Raw genomic sequence first — 24,319 nt, 5'->3', positions numbered from 1 at the left:
GATGGAAGGAGAGAATTGACTATGAAATTGTTCTCTGAACTCTACATGCACACTGTGGCTTCAGCATGTATAAGCATGTGTGCCCTGTTCAGCATACATGTGCATGCACACATATACATGAATTTTTTTAATTAAAATAATCTTCACCTACATTTATCCTTTGAGCTCTTCTGCTCTTCCTAGTAAATCTTCCTCTGTGGGGGCTGGAGATATGGCTCAGTGGTTAAGAGCATTGCCTGCTCTTCCAAAGGTCCTGAGTTCAATTCCCAGCAACCACATGGTGGCTCACAACCATCTGAGATAAGGTCTGGTGCCCTCTTCTGGCCTGCAGACATACACAGACAGAATATTGTATACATAATAAATAAATATTTTCTTAAAAAAAAAATCTTCCTCTGTGAATGACCATGTCCTTGAATGTCACTGGATGAGTGCTTTTAGCTGGCATCTGGCTAAATGTCGGCAGGCAGATCAGTTGTATTGGATGTTTTATTAGGTTGGGATGCTGACATACCACACTGTGTTCATTGCCTTGTGTACAGTTTGCAGGTTCTTAGAGGGTGATATGGACTCTTAGCATATTATGGTGTTTTACATGGCACCTTTAGAACCTCATTCTGTGTAAGAAGCCACATCATTGAATTACCTAGCTCATTTACAGTTGGAGGGAGCAAGGCCTAGGAATGGTAAAGGCTGGGCTCAGCCCTGTCACCTAGACCCTTGTTACTCACCTCTGTGGAACCTTGGCCATGAATTTTTCTTCTTCTTTTTTTGGTTTTTGAGACAGAGTTTCTCTGTGTGGGCCTGGCTGTCCTGGAACTCACTTTCTAGACCAGGCTGGCCTTGAACTCACAGAGATCTGCCTGCCTCTTAAGTGCTGGAATTAAAGGTGTGCGCCACCACCGCCTGGTGACCATGAATTTTTCCTATTCTTGGTCTTTTCTTGATTTTCCCCCCCATGGTAGGATTTCCTGTAGCCCAGGGTGGTCTCAAAGTCACCATGTGCAGAGAATGACCTTGAACTCCTGATCTTCCCGTCTGTTCTTCCCAAGTGCTGCAATTGCAGGCATGGACCCCGTGCCTGGCTGGGTTTTATTTCTGTCTTTGAGAACACACTTGATTTCCTAGGTAGCAGGGGTCTAAACTGCTCAGACCCCTGCTTGTCTGGCCAAGAAGTGGGATTGCGATGGAGAGAGGCTGAGCAGTTAGGAATGTCTGCTGCCGGAACACAAGGAACAGAACTGGGAGCCCAGCACCCATGTCACAGCTGGGCGTGGTCCTACACGTGCCTGGAATCCCAGGGCTGAGGTGGGCAGTGACAGGGTCTCTCGGACTTGCCGGTGCCCTGCCTAGCCCCCAAGAGGTTGTGGCCTCAAAGGACTGAGGCGGAGAGAGACAGTGGACGGCCCTTCTCTGGCTTCTGAGTTCTCTGTGGAGAACACACACATGTGAGTGTACAGTACAGACATGAAGTAACCGTGTGTGAGTCTGTGATGCTGTGGACAGTGTGGTGCACACCTGTAACCCCAGCACTCTGGAGGCGGAGGCAGGAGGTTCTGGGCAAGCTGGAGCTACAAAGTGAAATCATGTCTCAAAGATTTGGGAAGAGGGCCGGGCGGTGGTGGCACACGCCTTTAATCCCAGCACTCGGGCCGGGCGGTGGTGGCGCACGCCTTTAATCCCAGCACTCGGGAGGCAGAGGCAGGCGGATCTCTGTGAGTTCGAGACCAGCCTGGTCTACAAGAGCTAGTTCCAGGACAGGCTCCAAAGCTACAGAGAAACCCTGTCTCGAAAAACCAAAAAAAAAAAAAAAAAAAAAAAAAAAAAAAAAAAAAAAAATCCCAGCACTCGGGAGGCAGAGGCAGGCGGATCTCTGAGTTCGAGGCCAGCCTGGTCTACAAGAGCTAGTTCCAGGACAGACTCTAGAAACTACAGAGAAACCCTGTCTCGAAAAACCAAAAAAAAAGATTTGGGAAGAGGAGTGTTGTGTGTTCTGAGTCAATAAGAAATTTGGGTAACTTGGTTTCTAGAGGGTGGAGATTGTGACAGGAAGGGATTTCATTATTTATTTTTATTTATTTGTTTATGAGAAAGCTTACAAGTCTTCAAGGGGTTAGTTTTAACTCCTTTAGAGATTTTCCCTTCACCCCCAGTTAATATGGATCCTCTGTTTGCCCACAGAATGTACTGAAGGAACATGTGGATGACGACCCCAGCCTGGCTATCACCGGGGTCCCCGTGGTCAGCTGGCCAAAGAAGACTCCAAAGGTAAGAGGCAGATGCGCATAGGTGAGAGACCACTTCTCATCGCTCTCCCTGTAGCGTGTGTGTTGGGAGTCTGGAGCTGTTCTTCACTGGCTCCGGGGAGACCATCCCCCAGGTTTCCTGCAAATGCTTTCCTTTGTAAAGGGTTCCCTGATCCTAGCTATGGAAACTCAAGCAGCGGCCCCTGGCGGCCACCTATAAACCGCGGAAGGGAGACTTACTCTGTTATCAGGTGGTTTGTCTCAAATGTCCCAGTCTTTCGCTTTGTTCTCTCCCTGTCCCTCCACAAACTGATTCCCTCCCCTTTAGAGTGACTTCTCTGGTAACGTGAAAACGTCTAAGGCTCTGGAGATGAGTTAGTAGATAAAGGGCTTGTGGTGGAACAGGCAGGAAGGTTTCTGGGGACCATGCGCAGCTTCACTCCATCTCCTCCACCTGCACTCCGCTTCACAGTCGAGATACACGAGCTGTGTACATTTCCTCATTAGTTTAGACCAGCCCTGGGATGGTTCTGAGGACTCAGTGTCATTATGTACATAAATCTCCCAGAACAAGGGCTGGCCCACAATCAGCAACCTCTAAATCAGCCTTCTCAATATTCCTAATACTATGACCCTTTAATATAAGACTCATGTCTTAGTGAGCCCCACACATAAAATTATTTTTGTTCCTACTTCACTATTGTAACTTTGCTACTCTTTAGATCGTAATGTAAACATCTGGTGTGTAAGGTGGTCTTAGGTGTTATGGTTTAAGTAAAATGCTGCAGGTCCACAAGCGGCAGCGGCAGCAGGTCCGAGACCATGGAGGGCCACGGAGGCAACCTGGGTCCCAGGCAGGGAGCCAGTGCTGTTTCCTGAGTGGCCCGAAGGTCACGAGGGGCAGAGGAGCCCAGGTAAGGAGCCGCATAGTGGGTGAGAGACCAAGAGCAGCAAGCCCCAGGAGGAGCCATAGCCCCGATGGGTAAGAGACAGACGGATAGGCACACCATGCAGAATAAGGTTGGATATTTATTTAGTGGGTTATGGAAGGGAAGGGGAAAAGAGAAAGGGAGAAGGAAGAAAAGCAGAGAGAGGCAGAGAGAGAGCCAGAGAGGGGTGGAGAAGAGGAGCCATAGCAGCAGCTACCTCCTGGGGGGACAGACTCAGGAAGGAAGATCTTCCTGCCTCAGTGGGGGTATGGGTGGGTGGGGCTTGTCTCTTAAAGGGACAGAACAGATATTAGGTACCTTGTCATTCAATCACTGCTCTAAATGGTATCTACTGTTGCTCCTGGTGGCACACACTCCAGGAGTTAAGACAGAAGGAAGTAGACCTGGGCTACATGGCTAGTTCCAGGCCAGCTAGAGCAACACAGCGACCCTATTTCAATAAATTGAGCACTGGAGATTTGGCTCAGTGACAGAACATTTGGTGTCAGAAGAAAGACTCTGTGTTAGGGTTGGCTCCCCAGCTCCCCCAGCTGCAAGCCAAAAGCAGAGGTTACCTGAGCTCTGGGTGTAGCTTGGTGGTGGAGCCTGCTTAGCACGCATGAGGCCTTGGCTTTCCTCCCCAACGAAACGTTGCTATCAGGTAGTGCCAAAGGGTGTTCTGCTCATTTCTGACTTTGTTTTCCATTATCAATGACCCCAAGAAGAACTTTCTAGACCTCTAGGCATTGTCACCAGCCACGTAGTACCGGCATTTGAAACACGGCTTGCCCACACGTGAAGGTGCTTTATGTGTAGGTAGGTGTGCAGCAGACTTCAAAGGCAGCCCAAGAAAAATGGTATTAATTTCCATATTGTTGAAATTAGTGTTCCTTCATTGTATAAAGAGATGCCCAGTAAAATCTGAACGTCAGGTGAACAACAAATTCTTCATCTAGGTGTGATTTCCACAGTGTTATATGAAATATATTTATGTCCAAAAGATCATGCTCATCTGAAGTTTAGTCTAGGCAAAATGCAGTTTTAGTTGATAGATCTGGCAAAACTAGTTAAAATGACAATTTTTTTTTCTGAGATGGCAGTTTAACTGGATGGATTATTAAGGTTTATTAAGGGTAATTTATTAAGGGCATGTGTGTTTGTAACAGGGGCTTACTCTGTACGCCAGGCTACCCTAGAGTTTACTTCTCCATGCTAGCCTCAAACTCACAGTGATCCTCCTGCCTTAATCTCCCCAGTATTCGGGCTGCAGGCATGTGCCACCATGTATGGCTCACTTTATTTTTTTTTTTTTACACTTTAAATTGTAGCTACAAAGCAATAGTTACACAGCTGTCACCTCAGCACTTGGGCAGTAGAGGCAGAAGCATCAGGAATTTGAAGCCAACTGCTGTCACGTAGCAGTTTGAGGTCAGCCTGGGCTGCGAAAGACCCTGACTCAGCTGAGGATACTGTTAAGTGGAAGTAAATTCGAGGTTTGAACTCCAGTACAGAGAAAAAAACTCAGAAGTACATCTGTGGCTCATTTCTTCTTCCTGGTGCTATTACTGACAATTCTTTTCACATTGTCTGATTATTGCCCAAGAATCCTTTTCCAAATGTAGGATTGTTTGAGCTATCCATTACTTATTTGAAATTCAAAGGTTATTGAATTTCCTAAAACTCCTACTTGGTAGGAAATGCGTAGGGGGTGTAGACAGGGTCCTGGAACTGCTTGCTGGCTCCAAATGGCAAAGCAAGGCTCTGCTAGCCCTTGTCCCCGGCTAGCTGACCACACAGCTTGTGAGCCTGCTTCTATCATGCATGTCGGTGAGAACTCAGTGAAATGTGGCAGAGGGAAGGAAGGGGGGAGGGCAGCACCACACTTAAGCATTTCCTGGCGAGTAGGGTTAAAAAGTTAACAGGAAAGGAAGGAATGGCTGAACGACTGGCTGCCTGGGCCACACCGGGTCCCTGGGTTCCCAGGTTTGACCCCAGCTTCCTTCGAATTTGATGCACATGGGGTCGAAAGATCAGGGTGCTCACTGAGGCCACCAGGATGCAAGGCGGCGAGCAGGGTCTGCTTTGGGTCCAGTTACCCTACAAGTAATTAATGCTCAGGGGTGATTAGCTAGAAATGCTTTGATCTTCACCTTGCTTCAGGAGAACAAAGCCCCTTTCTGGAACTAATTAGGTGCTGTGAGGTCCTTTTTGGTGGGGTACCCTTCAACGCCAGGATCCCACTTATCACTGTCCATCACTGCTCCCCCAATTGGCTGTTTCCGTGAGTGACGTTGGACTTGTTTTGATCTGTCTACACCTTGGCTGCTTCCTTTTATAGCCAGATGGTGGGATTTTGGGGTCCTGTCTGTGACCCTGGAGGCAAGGCAGTGGGGTAGGGGTGCTATATTTCTTTGAAGCCCAGCCTCTGACCTTGGCCTTATTAGGGACTGAACTTCAGCTCACCAAGCAGGCACTTAAAGCCACTGGCTTGCCGGATACATGCTCAAAGGAAACAACCCAAAGAGGAGACTGAGACACAGCTGAATTCCACCCCGTTATGGGGGGGGGCGGTTTTTCTGTGTAGCCCCTACCGTACTGACTTTTGCTCTGTAGATTGACTGGTCTGGCCTAGATCTGCCTGCCTCTGCCCAAAGGCGTGAGCCACCACTGCCCTGCAGCTTCTTATTCTCTTATCTAGTGACCAAACCAGATATCCTTTGAATTCTTTTTTTCCCCATTTTCTCTGGCTTTGGAGCCTGCCCTGAACTCACTCTGTAGACCAGACTGGCCTTGAACTCAGAGAAACACCTGTCTCTGTGCTGGGATTATAGGTACCTTTTGAATTTCAATGATTGCAAGAGTTTTTGGAGTGTAGCATCAGGAGGGTTTGTGGCAATTATTATTAGTTCAGTACCCATTCCACTTTTTTCTTAACAAAGCCTCACTAGGTAGCCCTGACTGGCCAGGAACTCATTATGTAGACCAGGCTGCTTCAGACTCGAAGATCTACCTGCCTTTGCCTCCTGAGTGCAGGTATTAAAGACATGAGGCACCGTGCTCTCCGGGGACTTTACAGGACTGTTGCAGGATGTGAGAGGAAGTGACACAGGTTCTCTGTCACCTGTGGTTTTACTTTCTCTTCCCTTTCCTCTGCATTTGAGTGGTTAGGTTAGATGCTAGAGGCCTGAACTATCTGGGTCCTTCAGGTATGACGTGCAGTCTGTCCCTGAAAAGGCCAGATCATTTGGTCAAAGGGCCAAGGACTTCCTGTGTTGTACTAGAGTTACAGAGTAATTAAATGAATGAAATATGGCTAATGGGGGTGAGGTGAAGCTGCTGGTAGCAGTGGTTGCTCATTATTGGCTTCTGATCAGGGCTCTGGACTAGAGAGGCAGTGTGGTCAAATGAGGGCCAGTCCTTAGGCTGGGAACATCAGCTTCATCTGCGAAACTTGTTAGAAAGTAGCAGGACTAGCCTGGGCTCCCTAGCAAGTTCAAAGTGATCTACCCTGAGGTGAGCCAAACCTCATCTCAAAAGAAGAAGTGAGATTGGGGTGAAGGAGTTTCCTGTGTATCCGGCAACCCGAGTTTGGTGCTTAGAACCCACATGGTGGAGGAGAGAACTCCTGACACAAACACACTCTGTCTCTGTCTCTTTCTCTCCCTGTGTCTGTCTGTCTCTCTCTCTCTCTCTCTCTCTCTCTCTCTCTCTCTCTCTCTCTCTCTCTCTCTCTCTCTCTCTCTCTCTCTGCGCCCCCCCCCCAATGAGACAATTTCTTTTTCTTTTTTTTTTCACCCCGAGACAGTGTTTCTCTGTGTAACAGTCTTAGCTGTCCTGGAACTTGCTCTGTAGACCAGGCTGGTCTCGAACTCACAGAGATCCTCCTGCCTCTGCCTCCCGAGTGCTAGGATTAAAGGCACGCACCACCACTGCCCGGCACAAACAACTATTTTTTTTTTAATATTTATTTATTATGTATACAATATTCTGTCTGCGTACATGCCTGAAGAGGGCGCCAGATCTCATTACAGATGGCTGTGAGCCACCATGTGGTTGCTGGGATTTGAACTCAGGACCTTTGGAAGAGCAGGCAATGCTCTTAACCACTGAGCCATCTCTCCAGCCCACAAACAACTATTTTTAAGGACTGTCTTGGGTCCTGCGTTTGACATTGAGAGCTCAGTGGGCTCCCGATGAGCCCCAGGAATTCCTGCTTCTGAAAACTTCCAAGTGCACGAGCATGGTTTTAAGGCCAAAGTCATTGACACCACCTGGCTCTGCCACTGACTAGCTGTGCACTCCTGGTTAAGCCTAAACCTCAGTTTATCCATCTGTAAAAGGGGCTTCTGCTAGCAAGGTTGCTATGAGACGCCATCTGTAAAATACCTTTATTACTACTAAAACCATGTGTGGCAGTGCACACACGTGGTATGTGATGTCCTTGGGAGGTAGAGGAGGGAACGATCAGGAATTTAGAATCATACTAAGCCATATAGTAAGTTTAAGGCCAGCCAAAAAAAAAAAAAAATAAATCAACCGGGACAGAAAACCCTCTGTAGTAGGCCATTGGTCAAGGGAGCAATTCTAGTTCTACAGAGTTGTGGTGTGTAATACTTGACACCCTGAGCCAGTCCACCCACAGGCTGATGATTCTCTCTTAGCAGACAGCTGCATACACCCGCAGTGCTAGCATTCCTGGGTCATTCAGAAGGATGAGTTTAAAGCCAGTCTAGGCTGCAGAGTAAGAGAGTCTCCCAAGAATCCAGGAAAGAAAAGAACAGAGGACGCAGAGGAGGCGTGGCAAGATTACCCATCCTTGAATCATCTGTACTTGTTTACTAACACTTAACCTACACAAGGGCTGAGCAGAGCTTTTTTTCTTGCCCTTGGTCTTCCCTTTTCAGTTTTTTAAGATAGGATCTCAGGTTGCCTGGGCTGCCCTCAAATTTGAATTCCTGATCCACCCCCAACCTCCACTTCCCAAGTGCCAGGATTGTAAGCATGCCTCACCAAAACTGGCCTGTGCAGCTTAACTTTGGGGAAGTCCTTGTGGCTTTTCTGAAATGAGTCGTTGTGTTGTGTGTGTGTGTGTGTGTGTGTGTGTGTGTGTGTGTGTGTGTGTGCATGCGTATGTGTGTATCTGTCCCATAAGCATGGACAGGAGGAACAGGCTGGTTTAAGAAGCTGTCCTCTTTTATCCCTCCCTTCTACCCTAACAAGAACAGCTCCAGGCTCTTTAGCGGAGTGTTGCTATTTCTTTAGAATGTGCCCTTGGGGCCTGCAGGCAGCAGAGACTTTGCTCCCTTGCCATTAGGTCAAGGACTGAGGAGAGGGTGTCAAAGGCTAAGGGTGTCAAAGGCTAAGTCCCTTGCAGTCTTCTAGGAGTAAGAAGGACCTTGTGAAAGCCCCATGAAGCAGCGACCCCCTGGCAGGCACTAGGCTACTCCCACTCAGCCCAGGAGTGGCAGACAGAAGCCCCTGGAGGAGGAGCCCAGACAGGCAGAGAAAGCAAGGTGCTTAGTTGGTAGAGTCCTTGCTGAGCAAGCGTGGGGACCCGAGCTTCTTCTCTAGAAGCCATGTAGAAGGCTGTGCACAGCAGTATGTGCACGGGATTCCAGCACTGGTCTGCTTCCCAAGGCCAAGACACATGAAAGCCAGGGGCTCCGGGTGGGAGAGACCTTGCCTCAGAAAAGTAGTGTAAAGCGAAGTGGGGAGCAGTTGACGGAAGCATTTGATGTTGAGCCCTGGCGCCCACACCGTGACAAAACTTTACCCGGGGAGACGCAACAGACACGTCTACTCATCCCAGATACTATAGTCTGTCCTTTCCAGGGGCCTCAGTTGGTCTAAACCTCTTCCAGGCAGCTGGTCTGGTCTGGCCTGAGATTCTTCCTTGCAGCTTGACTTGTCTGTGAGCCTTTCTTCTGAGGGGCACTCTCAGCTTTTATTGCTGACTCTGGCAGGGAGGGGCCTACTGAACCTGGTTAGTTTCAGGGACTTCCTGAAGCTTTTTTTGAGTCATTTACTGATGGGGAACCTCTGTCAGCCAATGACCTTTAAGAGGTTGGACTTTTCTTTCCTGTTCAGTGAGTTTGCCCAGTATAATAAAGAAAATATAAACGGAATCTTTGGTGTTAGCTTGGGGTTCTCTGACCCACGTCCTCACCCCCAACAATTTACCTTCCTTCTTAAGGAGTTTCCTGCAGGATGGGGTGGGTTCTTTTTGTGTGTTTATTTTTTTCATTATACGTACATGCAGTGCCCTTGGAGGCCAGAAGAGGGCATTACATCCCCAGGATTGAAATTACAGCCAATTGTGAGCCACTATGTGGGTGCTGGCAATTGAATCCAGGTCCCCTGGAAGAGCAACCAGTGCTCTAAACTCACTGAGCCATCTCTTTAGTCCCTGGGATGGGGTGTTTTAATCTCTGGGAAGCCAGCCTCTATTCAGAAAACCTGCCAAACGACACTTCCTTCCTTCCTTCCTTCCTTCCTTCCTTCCTTCCTTCCTTCCTTCCTTCCTTCCTCCCCTCCCCTCCCCTCCCCTCCCTTCCCCTCCCGTCCTCTCCCTCCCCCTCCCTCCTTCCCTCCCTCCCTCCCCCTCCTCCACAATGGTCCCTGAGCCTTGGAGTGGTTGACTATAGATGATGGCTAATAAACAGGCCACCATGTCACAGTAATAGTCACTTATTCTCAGGCTCTTCCCAGTGGTTATGAGTTGAGGCTGATAACGTCTGCCGGTGACCTGTAGAAGGCAGTTTGACAGGCGCACTGCACCCAAATCGCTTCCGGAGGAGTCTTTCTTCTGGCTTACAGGCTTAAACGCCCCCCCCCCCCCACCGTGGAGCAGGTCTTAAATCCACTTGGAAGGCTGTTGGTCGCCCATGATAGCTGAGCCACTATTGCACAAGCAGATACATCCTGCCTGGCATGTGGGTGTTTTAGCGCACAGGATCCATAGCCAAGCAGAAATAGTGACAGTTTTTCCACCAGCTGCCAGCCTGGCCCCTCCTGGCACTATGAGAGCCTGACATCAGGGTGGGAGTCTGGCCCCTCCTGGCACCATGAGAGCCTGCCATCAGGGTGGGAGTCTGGCCCCTCCTGGCACCATGAGAGCCTGCCATCAGGGTGGGAGTCTGGCCCCTCCTGGCACCATGAAAGCCTGCCATCAGGGTGGGAGTCTGGCCCCTCCTGGCACCATGAAAGCCTGCCATCAGGGTGGGAGTTTCCGGCTCAGGCCCAGGTTATTTTCTTCTTGTCCCACAGTCAAAGCTCGCGCGTGCAGCAGCGTTAGCAATAAGGTCGCACCATCTACTTCTGGCGTACAGCCAACAGCAGTGGCAGTAGCTTTTATGGTTTGTGGGGCCTCAGGGGCTTCTCTGGCTGACTGCACAGTGGAAAATAGCTCACCCCTGGCACTGGTGTTTCTATCCAATAACCTTATAGTCTCTGGGAGTGTCTTCCTACCACTGTAGGGTACCATTTAGATTTAAACTGTTGAGCTGTTGTTTAATAACCTTTTTTTTAAATTAACGCAGCCTCAGCTGGGTTGTAAGGTGAAAGTTAAGGTTGTAAGGTAAAAGTGCCTGGTTGTCTTCAGCCCCGTTCTGTATGTCCGTGTCACCCATACCTAACACTGGGTAGGGTGAGACCCTTCATGGTGCCTTCCCCTGTTGCTCGCTTGCGTGAAAATGCTTGTAAGAGGCCCGTGGCTGTGTCCACATGGGTGAGGGCGTGTTTGCACCCCTCACTTGTTGGTGTAGGTCCTACAAAGTCTACCTGTCTCTCATGGGACAGGTCTGTGTCCCTTCAGAGCGTCTGTTAAGGCTGTAACCATAAATGGGCCTCAGATGTTTATTGTTTTTGTTTTTTGATTTTATTGGTGTTTTGCCATGGACTCAGGTGCCCTGGAACTGGAGTTACAGTTGTGAGCTGCCATGTGGGTTTTGGAAAGTGAACCCGGATCCTCTGGAAGAGCAGTCAGTGCTCTTAACCGCTGAGCCATCTCTCGAGCCCCAGGCCTCAGATGTTTTGACAGCATATTTCACAGGAATGCCAGAACCTCAGCTATTTTCCGACCTGTGTTGGGTCCCCTATTATGGGTCTTTATGTGGGCCCAGTGAGTAGTGCCCAAAGGTACCTGAGGTGAAATGACCCATATCTTGGTGAGGGTATCTGCTTTCTGATTTCCAGAGGTACTTGATGAGCTGTGGGCTGCCACATGGAAAGCTACCAAAGGTTCCTACTGAACTCTGCTACATTACTGTCCACATTTGCTGCCCTCATAGTGTCCGATTCAGCATCTGCTAGTCCTCCTTTCCCCAGTGGGCCATCCATAAAGCGAGGCCTCTGTATAGAACCTGCATGTTGGTGCCGACTGTCCCAGGCCATGTCTCGTGAGTTTCTGCTGTCCACACTGCTCTTCAATCAGGTCCACATGGTATCTGTGTTCCTGTGCACTGTATAGCTACCTGTTCTTGTTTGGTGTGTCTGCAGCACCATCTATGTTGTAGGCATCGCCATGGGTGGCTGGCATCCCTGCCAGTACTTTAACTGGTTTAGGTGTTGGTTCCATCACTGGGGGATTCTGGGTGGCTTTAAAGGGCACTGGTCCTAGGAGAGCCCGCATGGCATTGGTGATGGGGCTGGGAGACACCATGCCTCATTGTAAGGATGTATGCCACCTTTGCAGACTGCGATTCCATACCACACCAGGAAGGGGATTGGCCAGGAGGCCTTCAGTACAGCCCTTTATTATGAAGATGTTTTCACAGTCCCTGGGGTGGTAATCGATCCCACCTGTTGCAACGCTTTATCTGCTGCTAGCAGTTGCTGTCCTGGTGCTATGCACCCAGCTTCTTTTCCTTTCTGTGACGAGACCAAACCTCTTCTGGAACCGTTTGCTCAGCTTGCTCTTGCTCTAGCCCTCGCCCTTCTGATGTTCTGGTGATATCTAACAGGAAGGGATGCTGGGGTAGTGGGGTACACAGCTGTTGAGCCTGTCCCAAAGCCTCTCGAGCCTTTCTATCCCAATCCCTCATAATACCTTTATCAAGTTATGCAGAGGGTGGGCTGCTTGGGCAAGATGGGATATGAAAATCTGCCCATATCACAAGACCTCTGCCCCCGCCATGCCTGTAGCTTCTATACATTGACAGGCATAAGCTGTTGGGATTCTGCCAATAACACTTCTAGGTATCATATGCATTTTCCAGACCATAATACCCCCAAGATTTTACAGCTTGTGCCTGGCCCTTGTGCCTTCTGCGGACTGATCTCCATTCTTAGATGCATTTCTAGATTTGCAAAACACTCAGAGGTTAGCATTATGCCATCTGTACCATGAAACCTTTTTTACAGAGGGTGCATGGGACAAGGAAGCGCAAGTCTCAGTCCGCCATCCCACGACAAACAGTGTGGCTGTGAATGTAACCCTGCAGAAGTGCTCTGGGTGTCTACTGCTGACTATTCCTTGTCAATGGGACCCAGCAGCCAAAGAAATACTAAAACGTGTTAGCAAGGGCTGAGACAGTGTGGAAAGACCCCACTGCTTGTACTGCTTGTTACAGCAATGTGGAGGAGGGAGAGGTGGGCACTACCTTATTTAGCTCTCTGTAACCACAGCCTTTCTCCAGGAGCCATCTGGTTTTTCACACGCCATTTTGGACTGTTGAAAGGACTCTGAGCTGAATGAATAATCTCAACCCTTTCTAATTCTCTAACGGTTTCTGTAGTTTGATCATGGCCCCCAGGGAGTCTGTATTGCTTGACCTCCACATCAACGCCCTACACAGAGGGGCAGTTCTGTAGGTCTCCATCGTGCCTGCTCACGCACCAGTAGCGCCATCGTGTGATAAACCCCCTAACAATGGCATGCAGGGTGTGGCCCAGTAATCTATCCCCCTCCCCCAGAAGGTTTTCTTGCAGTGGAGAAATATACACCAAGTGGTCTTGGGGGGAATAGCAATCTACACCAAGAACCAGCTTAATCCTTCTTACTTCTTACTTGGACTGTCTTATCTCCACATCCACCTACTGTTGCCAACTGACCCGGTGCTTCTGGGGTGGCCATGAATTAAGGTACACTGAGCTCCAGGATCTGTCCCTGTGACGCTTCTTCCATAAGAGGTGCCATAGGGGAATCACCTGACCCTCCCTATCTTTTCTTTATCCCGATTTTCCCTAGGCACCGCAGCTTGGTACGAGTCCAGCCACGTTTCAGGCGACTCGGATAGGTCCCACTCGTTTACTCTTCCCACGTGCTTTAGCTGCCTGCAGGCTGTGATGCTTGGATCGCAGAGGGAACTGTTATACAACACTGTACCTGTGACTAAGTGTGTTCTGCACATGTGCACCTGTGAATAAGTGTGTATCCTCACCGGAGAAACTGGGGGAAAGACGAGGTTAAGTGTGACCAACAGAGTGTGCAGTGTGAGACTCCTGATGGGATTCCAAAGACTTCCTAAGTAGCAGTTAGGTTTTGGACGCCAGGTTGGAGCCTGGCAGGGTCTTAAGAGTGTATTAATAATAATAATAAAAAAAACTTCTGATTGGAAGTTCCAAAAAGATTCTCTGTGTTCCAGAAAATATTGTGTGTAGCATCAGCAACAGCAAAAGCCAGTCGGAAGAAAATGATTGGTGGTTAAGGGTTGTCCCGTGTATTCGTTTCCAGTGACTAATGCCCAAGATAATTAACTTCAAAGACAGGCAAGGTTTGGTTTAAAGATTTAGAGTTTCCAGGCCCCTGGTTAGTCTATCTGCATTTGTTGAGGCAGGAGGACATCATGGTGGGAACACAGATGGGGCAAAGCCATTCACATCATGGCCATAAGTGAGAGGGGTAGAAAGGAGCCTGAGGTCTTACTACCCCTTCAAAGGCATATGGAAGTGACCAGAAGACCCTTCTCTCTCTCCTCCCGCCCATGACTTTTAGATGGCATCTTGATATATAGCCCAGGCTATCCTTGAACTATTATTATTTCTTGAACTCTTAATTTCTTGTTTTTCACCTCAATTTTTATTTGATATGTATAAGTGTCTTACCTGCATGTATGTCTATGCACCATGTGTGTGCAGTGTGCCCTCTGTGGTACCCCTGAAACTGGAGTTACAGATGGTTGTAAGCTATCATCCATGTGCTTAAATTTAACCCCCCCCCCCCAAAAGAGCAACAAGTGCTCTTACTTGCTGAACCATCTCCAGCAGCACCAACACCCCAGGCTGACCTTGAACTCACAGTAATCCTTCTGCATTAACCTACCTGCTGTGATGCCACCACGCCTGGCTTAGTCCTCAATCACCACCTCCTAGTGCCAAACTGGGAGTGGGTCCTTGAAGCATGGGTTTTTGTAGGCATTCAAGTTTCAAGAGTTAGGAGTGAAAACCCAGGTCTCTAACCAGGTATGTAGTCTTATATTAGATTATATCTCCTGGTAGCAGGAACTCCATCACTGCAGCTGTGAACCGTGGAATAGTGTGTGTGTGTGTGTGTGTGTGTGTAAGAGAGAGAGAAAGACTGACTAGTTTTCACTGCAGACTTTTGTAGGTTAAATGTTCAATGTATGAATATCCCATTGAGGCAAACAAACATTGGGGTTTATTTTCAAATTTAATTAAGTCTTATTTATGGGCTTTTGTATTTGTGGAATTTGTTATCAACTTATCTACAGCCTGTAAAGCAATACTTACAGGGCTCATCCGGTTCTTTGCAGATGTACACATGAACAGCATGGAGGACTGTGCTCAGGCCCACTGATATCTTGTAGGGTTTTATCTCTAAAAATGAAAGCGAGTGTCTTTATTGTTTAAGTTGCCCGCGAGCACAGCACTGCAGTGCTGGTGCTGTTCTGGAGCACAGGTTGTGACATGCAGAGAAAATAAGTGTCAGGTGAGCTTCCTTCTGGCCATGGATTCAGTGGTAATGAGTCAACCGTATATATTAACCAAGAGGTCTTTAAACAAAAGTACACTTAAACAGAGTTTAAATATATTGGTTAATTGATTGATTGAGTGGGAAAGATGTGATCAGAGGTTGGAAGGTACTTAGCCCCGTTTCTGCCCTGGGAATTTTGGTGGTTCTTGGTCCATTTTCTTCCTCCTGTTTGTTGGACAGTGAACAGGTGACTTGCACTGTACAGGCTGTTGGATGTAGAAAAGCAGCTTTATTCTTTGTCTTCTTGAAGTCTGTAGGTTGTAGCAGACACAAGTGAATATATGCTTAGCGAGTCAGGTTAGTGCCATGTGGGACCATGGGTGACTGCTGTGGGTGATGTGGGTAATGGTGGGAGGAACTGGTGTTGACTGTGGGGGGAGGCACCTGGAAATGAGAGGCTTGGGTCTGGGAGTGACAGTGACGTAGGTGGGTCTGGGGGAGCTAATGAATATTGGAGGTCATGGAGAAGGATTTAGATTGGATACTGAGAGTCCGAGGGAATCCTTGAAAGGGTTCTCCTTGGGGAGGCAGAGGCAGGTGGATCTCTGGGAGTTCGAGGCCAGTCTGGTCTACGAGAGTGAGTTCCAGGACAAGGCTCTAAAGTTACAGAGAAACCCTGTCTCGGAAAACAAAAAACAAAAAAGAAAGAAAGAGAAAGAAAGGGTTCTCTTTGGAGGGATGGGTTTTGTGAATTGTGATGAAATATATGTTGCATGAAAGTTTACATCCTGGGCGTGGGTAGATGGCTCAGTTGGTAAAGTGCTTGTCACGGGGACCTGAGTTTATATCATCACTGCCAGTTAAAGAGGGGAAAATGCAGCTTATACCTGTATTCCCAGCACTGGGGAGGCCGAGACAGGCGGATTCCTGGGGTTTTTGGTCTAGGTAGTCCAAGCAGATCAGTGAGCTTCTGCTTCAGTAAGAGACCCTGTCTCAAAAACTACTAACAGGTGAAGGACAAGTGAGGTTGTCCTCTGGCTTGTGCATGCATATGTACATGCGTGCACACACACAGACAGACATGCTGTCATTTCCATTTTCTGTGTGCGCCGGGGAATGACCCCAGGGCTCTGTGCCTGACAAGCACAGACGCTCTCCTTGTGATGGTTCCTCAGCCCTTTTAAGTTTGCAGTTGGCAGTAAGCGCACTCAGAGTGTTCTCCCTCTGTGACCACCATCTGTCTCTGTGACATGTCATCCTCGTAGATGGAAACCTGCCCTGTGACAGCTTTCCTGCAACTCCTCCTCACTCAGGCTTCTTGAAAACTAATTTAAAAGTTGGTGTGCCAGAGCTGGGTGGCACTGCTACATCCCTTTAATCCCAGCACTCGGGAGGCAGAGGCAGGCAGATCTTTGTGGGTTCGAGGTCAGCCTGGTTTGCAGAGCAAGTTCCAGAACATTCAGGGTTACACAGAGAAATCCTGTCTCAAAAACAAAACAAAACAAAACAAAACAAAAAAAACCCAACAACAACAGTTGGGGGCACCAGGAAGCAAGCTGGTAGTTGGGAGGATGTGGATAAAAGCCTAGCCATGTCAGTAAAGAGGCCAGACTGTAGGTGTATTTGTCTTCTTCCTTCCCTTCCCTTCCCTTCCCTTCCCTTCCCTTCCCTTCCCTTCCCTTCCCTTCCCTTCCCTTCCCTTCCCTTCCCTTCCCCTCCCCTCCCCTCCCCTCCCCTCCCCTCCCCTCCCCCCCCTCCCCTCCCCTCCCCTCCCCTCCCTTCCCTTCTTCTTTTGGTGTGGGGAGGGCTTTCCGAGACAAGGTTTCTCTGTGTAGCCCTAATTGTCCTGGAACTCACTCTGTAGACCAGACTGGCCTCAAATTCACAGAGATGCGCCTGCCTCTCGAGTGCTGGGGTTAAAGCTGTGCCTCCACTACACCTGATCACAGATCTGTTTTCAAGGTCAAAGCCCCCTGGAGGACGGGGAGTTGGTGTGTTGTTGGGGCAGAGCAGTGTCAGAGGTGACTGTCAGGAATTCTGTTCACCAAGGCAGGAGGACTTGGGGTCCATGCCTTGTTTCTCCGTGGAAGCTGGACCACAGCGGTTTCCAGCATCTTGAACTTGACTTGGCCTTTGCATCCAGGCGCAGTTCCTCTACACTCCAATCTGTCTCACTGAACTTTCTCCATTCCACTCTCCTGTTAGTTCACCAGGGCCACAGTAGCAGAGTACCACGGGCTCTGGCTTAAATAACAGCAATTCAGTATCATTTCTGGAGGCCTGGGGCGCCGCCTGTAGCTTGCTGGTCTGGAAAGCTCTCGTTGGTCCCATCTTCATCCCGTCTCAGTGGAACCGTGTTCCTCCATGTTTTCCACGTTCTTGCCTGCCTCCATCTTTGGCGCTTTCCCGTATACAAATCTCTGCAGTTCACCCCGCTAACTCCCCGCTTCAGCAGAGAGCTTGCTGAGCTGAATGTCCCCTGGTCATATTCCCAGGCCCTGCTACAGCCTTTCTAGATCACCGGAGGTCTCCCCTGTCCTCAGGTTTGTTACGAGGCTCAGTGAGTTGAAAGCAGCCATAGGAAATGGGAAGGTTGTGAAACATCAAGCTAGGGACACTCATTTCCCCATCTTTCTTCTGGTGGGATGATGGCTGTTGACTGACTGTAGCCCGTGAAGGCTACACTGTCTATTACAGTCCTCTCGAACTCCTGTCTGGTAACAGTTCCATTCGAGTTCATCCTACCAAGGTCGTGATGGACAGTCTACATTTTTGTATGACTAGCTGGTTTGTGTTGAGACAGCATCTCACTCAGTAGTGTAGGCTGAACTCGCTATGTAGCCGGGCTAGCCTCAGACTTACAGCAGGCCTCTGCCTCCATTAACCTTTTGACACAGGGATTATTTTATTAATTTTCCCTTCATCTATTATTTGATTTTTTTTGAGATTGGGTCTCTCTATACAGCCCTAGTTGTCCTAGAAAACACTGTGTAGACCAGGCTGGCCGCAAACTCACAAGGACCTGCCTACCTCTGCCTCCCAAGCGCTGACATTAACGGAATTCATTACTGTGCCTGATTCATCCATTTTGTATCTGGTGAATCCATGTTTTTCCTCAGGTACCAAGAGCCTGGGAAATAATTGTTGAATGAATGAACTCAATAGCAAAAATTTCCAGAAACTTCTAAAGATACAGTATTAGCCATGTATTTTCATCTCTTTACTCTCTTTGCCCTGCTCCCAGATGCTTGAGTTTTATGGTGACTTAAGGGACTTCTTTTTTCTTTTTTTTAATATTTATTTATTTATGTTTTATGTACATTGGTGTTTTGCCATGAGTGTTGGGTCTCCTGGAACTAGAATTACAGACAGTTGTGAGCTGCCATGTGGGTGCTGGGAATTGAACCTGGGTCCTCTGGAAGAGCAGTCAGTGCTCTTAACCACTGAGTCATCTCCCTAGCGCCCCTAAAGGACTTCTGTCTTGCCCTTCCATGTCTCAGTCCTGGTGCGTTGCTAAAAGAACACTTGAAGGAAGAGGGCTCCAACGCTCTCTTGTCCCCTTTGTCCCTCAGACTGAGCAACCCTTCATCATCCTCAACCTGGGGAGATCTTGCCACGCTGGCATTTGTCAGCATTTATTTGTGTCCTTTAGAAACACGTTATGGTAAAAATAAAACACAGCAGTTTCCCGAGTGGCCCATGGGTCCCAGGCAGGGAGATACATAGCGGTAAGAGATAGAGATGGATAGGCACACCATGCAGAGTGAGGTTGGGTATTTACTTAATGGGTTATGGAAGAGAAGGGGAAAGGGGAAAGGGAGGGAGAAGAGGGATGAAGGGGGAGGGGAGGAGAGGAGCCATGGCAGCAGCTACCTCTTCAGAAGAGAGACAGAAAGGAAGGACTCACGCTTTCAGGAAGCAGAAGGAAGATCTGCTTGCCTCAGTGGACAGGGAGGAGGGGGAGAGGGAGCAGGCAGGGCTTGTCTCTTAAAGGGACAGGACAGACCATTACAGTTAGGACCATAAGACAGCACTAAGCTGAAATAACCTGCAATTAAAGATTGTAGCCAAGGATTTCCTTTTGAGCTAGGCTGTGTTAATAGCGCTGGACACGTTCTTGGAAAGCAGTTGATATTAAGTGCTGGTGCCTTTGGTGAAGCCATTAGAAAGTCTGGCAGGCTCTAAGTGATCTTTTGTCCATTGCTGCTGCTCTGTTTCCAGAACAATGACCAATCTTTTACACTTCTGTCATCAGATGCCATCATATATTGCCAGTGAGTTTTCCTTCCCGCCTCCCTCCCTCCCCTCCCTCCTTCTTTGCCCTCCTCTTCTTTTTCTTCTGCCTTTCTAATTTGTCGTTGTTAGGAATGTTTAGCTACACAACACCTTTAGAAAACTGAGGAAAAACACGGCAAGATGGGATGAAAACAGGTGAAATTTATTTGATTCTTTTTTAAATAAAGACTTGCACTTTCCTTTTTGTTAACTGATTTATTTTTTTATTTCATGTACAATGGTGTTTTGCCTGCATATAGTTGCCAGATCCCCTGAAATAGGAGTTACAGACAGTTATGAGCTGCCATATTAGTGCTGGGAATTGAACCCGGGTCCTCTGAAAGAGCAGTCAATGCTCTTAAAACACTAAGTCATCTCCTCAGCCCAATTTATTTGATTCTTGTTACTGAGCTGGATGCTGAGTGTTTTTTTTTTTAATATTTATTTATTTATTATGTATACAATATTATGTCTGTGTGTATGACTGCAGGCCAGAAGAGGGCACCAGACCTCATTACAGATGGTTGTGAGCCTCCATGTTGTTGCTGGAAATTGAACTCAGGACCTTTGGAAGAGCAGGCAATGCTCTTAACCTCTGAGCTATCTCTCCAGCCCTGCTAAGTGTTTCTGATTGGGGTGAGGGAACCCTGAGTTGCATGCAAGGAAAGTTGGTGAGGGGGTTGGACACAGTGAAGCTCAGGAGGTTCAGAGCTATGAAGTGAGCCCCTGTCAGAGAGAGAGAGAGAGAGATAGAGAGAGAGAGAGAGAGAGAGAGAGAGAGAGAGAGAGAGAGAGAGAGAGAGAGAGAGATACTATGTATCATAAACTGGCCCCTGTCTAACTCCCAAATGCTGGAATCACATTCCTGTGCCACCATTAACTTATGGACTAGGTCATTTCATTTAAGATTAGTACAAATTTCCTTTTTAGGTAGAATTCCACTGTGTTTATCTATACCACATTTTTATATACACAACATTTTGCTTGCCTATTTGTCAAAGGACACTTGTCTTTCAGGATGCTTGTCTTTCTTTTACCACCATAGTTTTTTTGTTTTGTTTTGTTTTTTCGAGACAGGGTTTCTCTGTAGCTTTGGAGCCTGTCCTGGAACTAGCTCTTGTAGACCAGGCTGGCCTTGAACTCACAAAGATCTTCCTGCCTCTGCTTCCCGAGTGCTGGGATTAAAGGTGTGCGCCACCACCGCCCAGTTTACCACCATAGATTTTTATTTTATTTATTTATTTATTTATTTATTTATTTGAATTTATTTGGTTTTTCGAGACATGGTTTCTCTGGCTTTGGAGCCTGTCCTGGAACTAGCTCTTGTAGTCCAGGCTGGCCTTGAACTCAGAGAGATCTGTTGCTTCTGCCTCCCGAGTGCTGGAATTAAAGGCGTGAGCCACCACCGTCTGGCCACCATAGTTTTTTAGAAGATTGTGTGTGTGTGTGTGTGTGTGTGTGTGTGTGTGGGCGCACATTTATTGATTGATTTATTGATTTATGATGTGTATGACTGTTGTGTCTGTATGTATTATGGGTACCCAAAGAGGTCAGAAGAGGGCCTCTGATCCCCTAGGACTAGGGTTAAAGACAGTTGTAAGCCAACAAGTAGTGATATAAACCTAATCTAGGTCTAAATGTCTTTTACAAGCCAATAAGATGATTCAGTGGGAGGGGTCATGGCAGCAAACGCCTTTAATCCCAGTGCTTGGGAGGCAGAGACAGGCAGATCTGTGAGTTCCTAGGCCAGCCTGATCTTCAGAGCTAGTTCCAGGACAGGCTCCAAAACTACACAGAGAAACCCTGTCTCAAAAAACCAAAACCAAACAAACAAAATGGTTCCGTGGATACAGACACCTGCTGCCAAGACTGACCCCTTGGGTGTCCTCTGTGAGACCTGTATGGTAGGAGGGTACTGACTCCCCCACACTGTCCTCTCATCTTCACACTGTGGCATACTTGTACCTACATACGTGCAAAATAAATAAATTTAATGCCAATTCCATGGTCCACTCTTTGTTCTCAGAACTTGTTGACGTTACCATCATCACCTTGAATTATCTCAATTACCATATTCTGTCTCCATCAAAATGCTACGGGGGGGGGGGGGGCACTTATGGTAAACAGCGGTTCTGGGCTGCAAAAGAGGATTTGTTCCTGCACTTGTCTTTATGTCTTTATGTCTTTGTCCACTGGCTCGGTCACTGTTAAAGTACTTTGGTGGCTCATATACCTGTAATCTCCTATGTAGAAGGCTGAGACAGGAGGATTGCTATGAATCCCAGGCTAGCATGATTACAGTGTAAAACCCTGTCTCATAAGCTTGGCTGGGAGTGGGGAGATCAAAAGCCCAGTGTGTTGGTACACTACAGGCCAACTTTAATCTCAACCATTGGGCATAGGCAGATGGATTTCTTTTTTTTTTTTTTTTGGTTTTTCGAGACAGGGTTTCTCTGCAGCTTTAGAGCCTGTCCTGGAACTAGCTCTTGTAGACCAGGCTGGTCTCGAACTCACAGAGATCCGCCTGCCTCTGCCTCCCGAGTGCTGGGATTAAACATGGATTTCTAAGTACCAGGACAGCCAGGGCTACATAGTGAGTGTTATGCTATGCCTGATAACTGGTCCCCCATAGAGTCTGCACTCGTATGTAAAAGCAAAGAGCCTTTATTCAAGCTTAATCTTGGATTCTCCATCTACTTAGACATCCATGGTTGAGAGTAGAGAGTGCCCAGCCCAGTTGGGATAGGACTTTTTAACATAGTGGAGGTTCAGGACCCTGGTTGGCTGACATTTGTCTAGGGGTCTTAGTAAAAGGGGAATAGGTAAATTCCTGGACTCTGGAACTTCTGGAGATCTCATCTAATCTTATCTAATGGTAGGAATGTCAGGTACTTCCCTTTAGATGCTGGCCCTTCCTGGGTGGTGTCAGCTTAATAGCTTTTCCTGGAACCTGGTGCCTCCTGCCAGGGTAGTTATGTGGCCTGGACCCCACAGTGAGAACCCTTTTTAAAAAAAAAGAAAGAAAGCCGGGCGGTGGTGGTACACGCCTTTTATTCCAGCACTTGGGAGGCAGAGGCAGGTGGATCTCTGTGAGTTCTGAGGCCAGCCTGGTCTTTAGAGTGAGTTCCAGGACAGCCAGGACTACAGAGAAATCCCATCTCAAAAAACAAACAAAAAAATCACAAACATTCTTGACTACTGTAGCCCAATTAATGCTTGCATTCTGCATTCTGTGCATGTAGAGCCCCTCAGTTTCAACTGGGGGGCGGGGGTGCGAGTTAGTATGTGCACACTCACTCTATTGAGATCAAGTCACAGTAGATAGAATACTCTGCTAACTTCACCTCCAGCCCCTAGAAAAACCTGCTTCTCTGATCCAAATTGCATGAACTTATACTTAATATTCATGGGGCTTTGTAGGGAGATAAATGACTCCAGCGTGCAAGAATTTGAGGCAGGAGTATTTGAGTGCTTAAGTTCAGGGCTAGTGAGGCGGCTCAGTAGATAAAGATGACTGCCTTCAAGCTAGGTCTTTAATCCCAGCACTCGGGGGGCAGAGGCAGCCCCATTTCCGAGTTGAAGGCTAGCCAGTGCCTTCTCCAAACCCTGTCTCCAAAAATCAAAATCTAAACAAAGTGTGGGGGGGTGTCGGCCTTCAAGCCTACAGCCTGAATTTGAACCCTATGCTTCAGTTCCACCCGGCAGAACCTTACCCCCACAGTCTGCCCTATTACCTCCTCCAAGGTTCATGACCCCATACCACACATTAGTAAAATGTAACAAAAATTTAAAAGAGAGCAAGTGTAAGAATAGCCTGAACTAAGTAGCAAGTTCCAGGGCACCAAAAGTAACTTTAAATTTCCTGTATGTGTTTTGCCTGCCTGTATGTTGGTGTACAGTGTACATTCCCGATGCCTGTGGAGGCCAGAAGAGAGGAGCATTGGATCCCCTGGAATAATCCCCATTACAGATGCTTTTGAGAGATGCCATATGGGTTCTGGGAACTGAACTCATGTGTTTCATAAGAGCAGCCAGTGTTCTTTTTGTTTGTTTGTTTTTTGAGACAGGGTTTTTCTGTGTATCTTTGGCTGTCCTGGAACTCGCTTTGTAGATCAGGCTGACCTCGAACTCCCAGAGATTCACCTGCCTCAACCCAGCACTTGGGATTAAAGGTGTGAGCCACTACATCTGTCTCACCTAGTGCTCTTAACCACTGAACCATTTCTCCAGCCCCCAAAAGTGACTTTTAAAGTCAGGACCAGTTTTTGATTGGGATAGATGATGGGAAACTGTCCCTTAGGTCAGTGCTAGTCATCCATTAAATTAATTTTTTAAACATCTTTTTACGTAGTCTCAAATCTTTCAGAACATGTAAATATTTATAGGTTGATTTTGTTAAAGAGGCACAATTAGGAAAGGAACCTTCATTTTAAAGAAAGCCCAGTCTATTGAGAGAGAATACCCATATGATAAATATATGTGATTTTTAAATGTTATGGAATGTGTCTTAAAATGCAGTTAAGTACCATTAGTAATTTCTCTAACTGAAATTACTGCAACCTTGATTTGTCAAAATGATGGTCTTCTAACCAGTTTTACCAGGTAATCCTAGACTCGTATTTGGTATGTGATAAGAGTCACAAATGTCTTTTTATTCCCCTTAAATATTAAGAATGACCCTCAGATACTTTTTGCTAGGCAGGCATGGTGGTACAGGCCTGTAATGCTGGTACTGGGGTAGCTGAGGCGAGAGGATCATTTGTTTGAAGCTAGCCTAGGTAACATAGCAAACCATTTTGCTTTTACCACTTAGTGAGGCAAGGATTATTGAAGAGAGGCAAATGGTATAAAAATAGTAAAACAAGTGAAGCATACATTCTTTACTGCTGCTGGACATAAATGACATCTTGCATCAGGATGACCCCCTGAGGACAAGCTCTTTCATTTCTGTTTGTTCTAACAGGCATGTTCGCAATGGTGTTCATTGGCTTAGAAGG

The 24,319-nt window shown here is 47.6% G+C and overlaps 1 protein-coding gene across 10 annotated transcripts in view; it reads left to right on the top strand.

Moving 5' to 3' along the window:
- Positions 1-24,319, top strand: part of Kdm2b (lysine demethylase 2B) — a 129,047-nt gene that overhangs the window by 67,926 nt on the left and 36,802 nt on the right. For all 10 annotated transcript variants that reach the window (XM_038346739.1, XM_038346736.1, XM_038346737.1 and 7 more), the window contains one exon: positions 2,182-2,268. In XM_038346739.1, coding sequence (XP_038202667.1) covers positions 2,182-2,268 — 87 coding nt within the window. The remainder of the gene's footprint in view (positions 1-2,181; positions 2,269-24,319) is intronic.

This window comes from Arvicola amphibius, chromosome 10 (assembly GCF_903992535.2).
Source record: "Arvicola amphibius chromosome 10, mArvAmp1.2, whole genome shotgun sequence".
In the NCBI taxonomy this organism is placed as follows: Eukaryota; Metazoa; Chordata; class Mammalia; order Rodentia; family Cricetidae; genus Arvicola; species Arvicola amphibius.
Note: the sequence above shows the minus strand (reverse complement) of the source record. Positions and strands in the feature narration are given on the sequence as shown.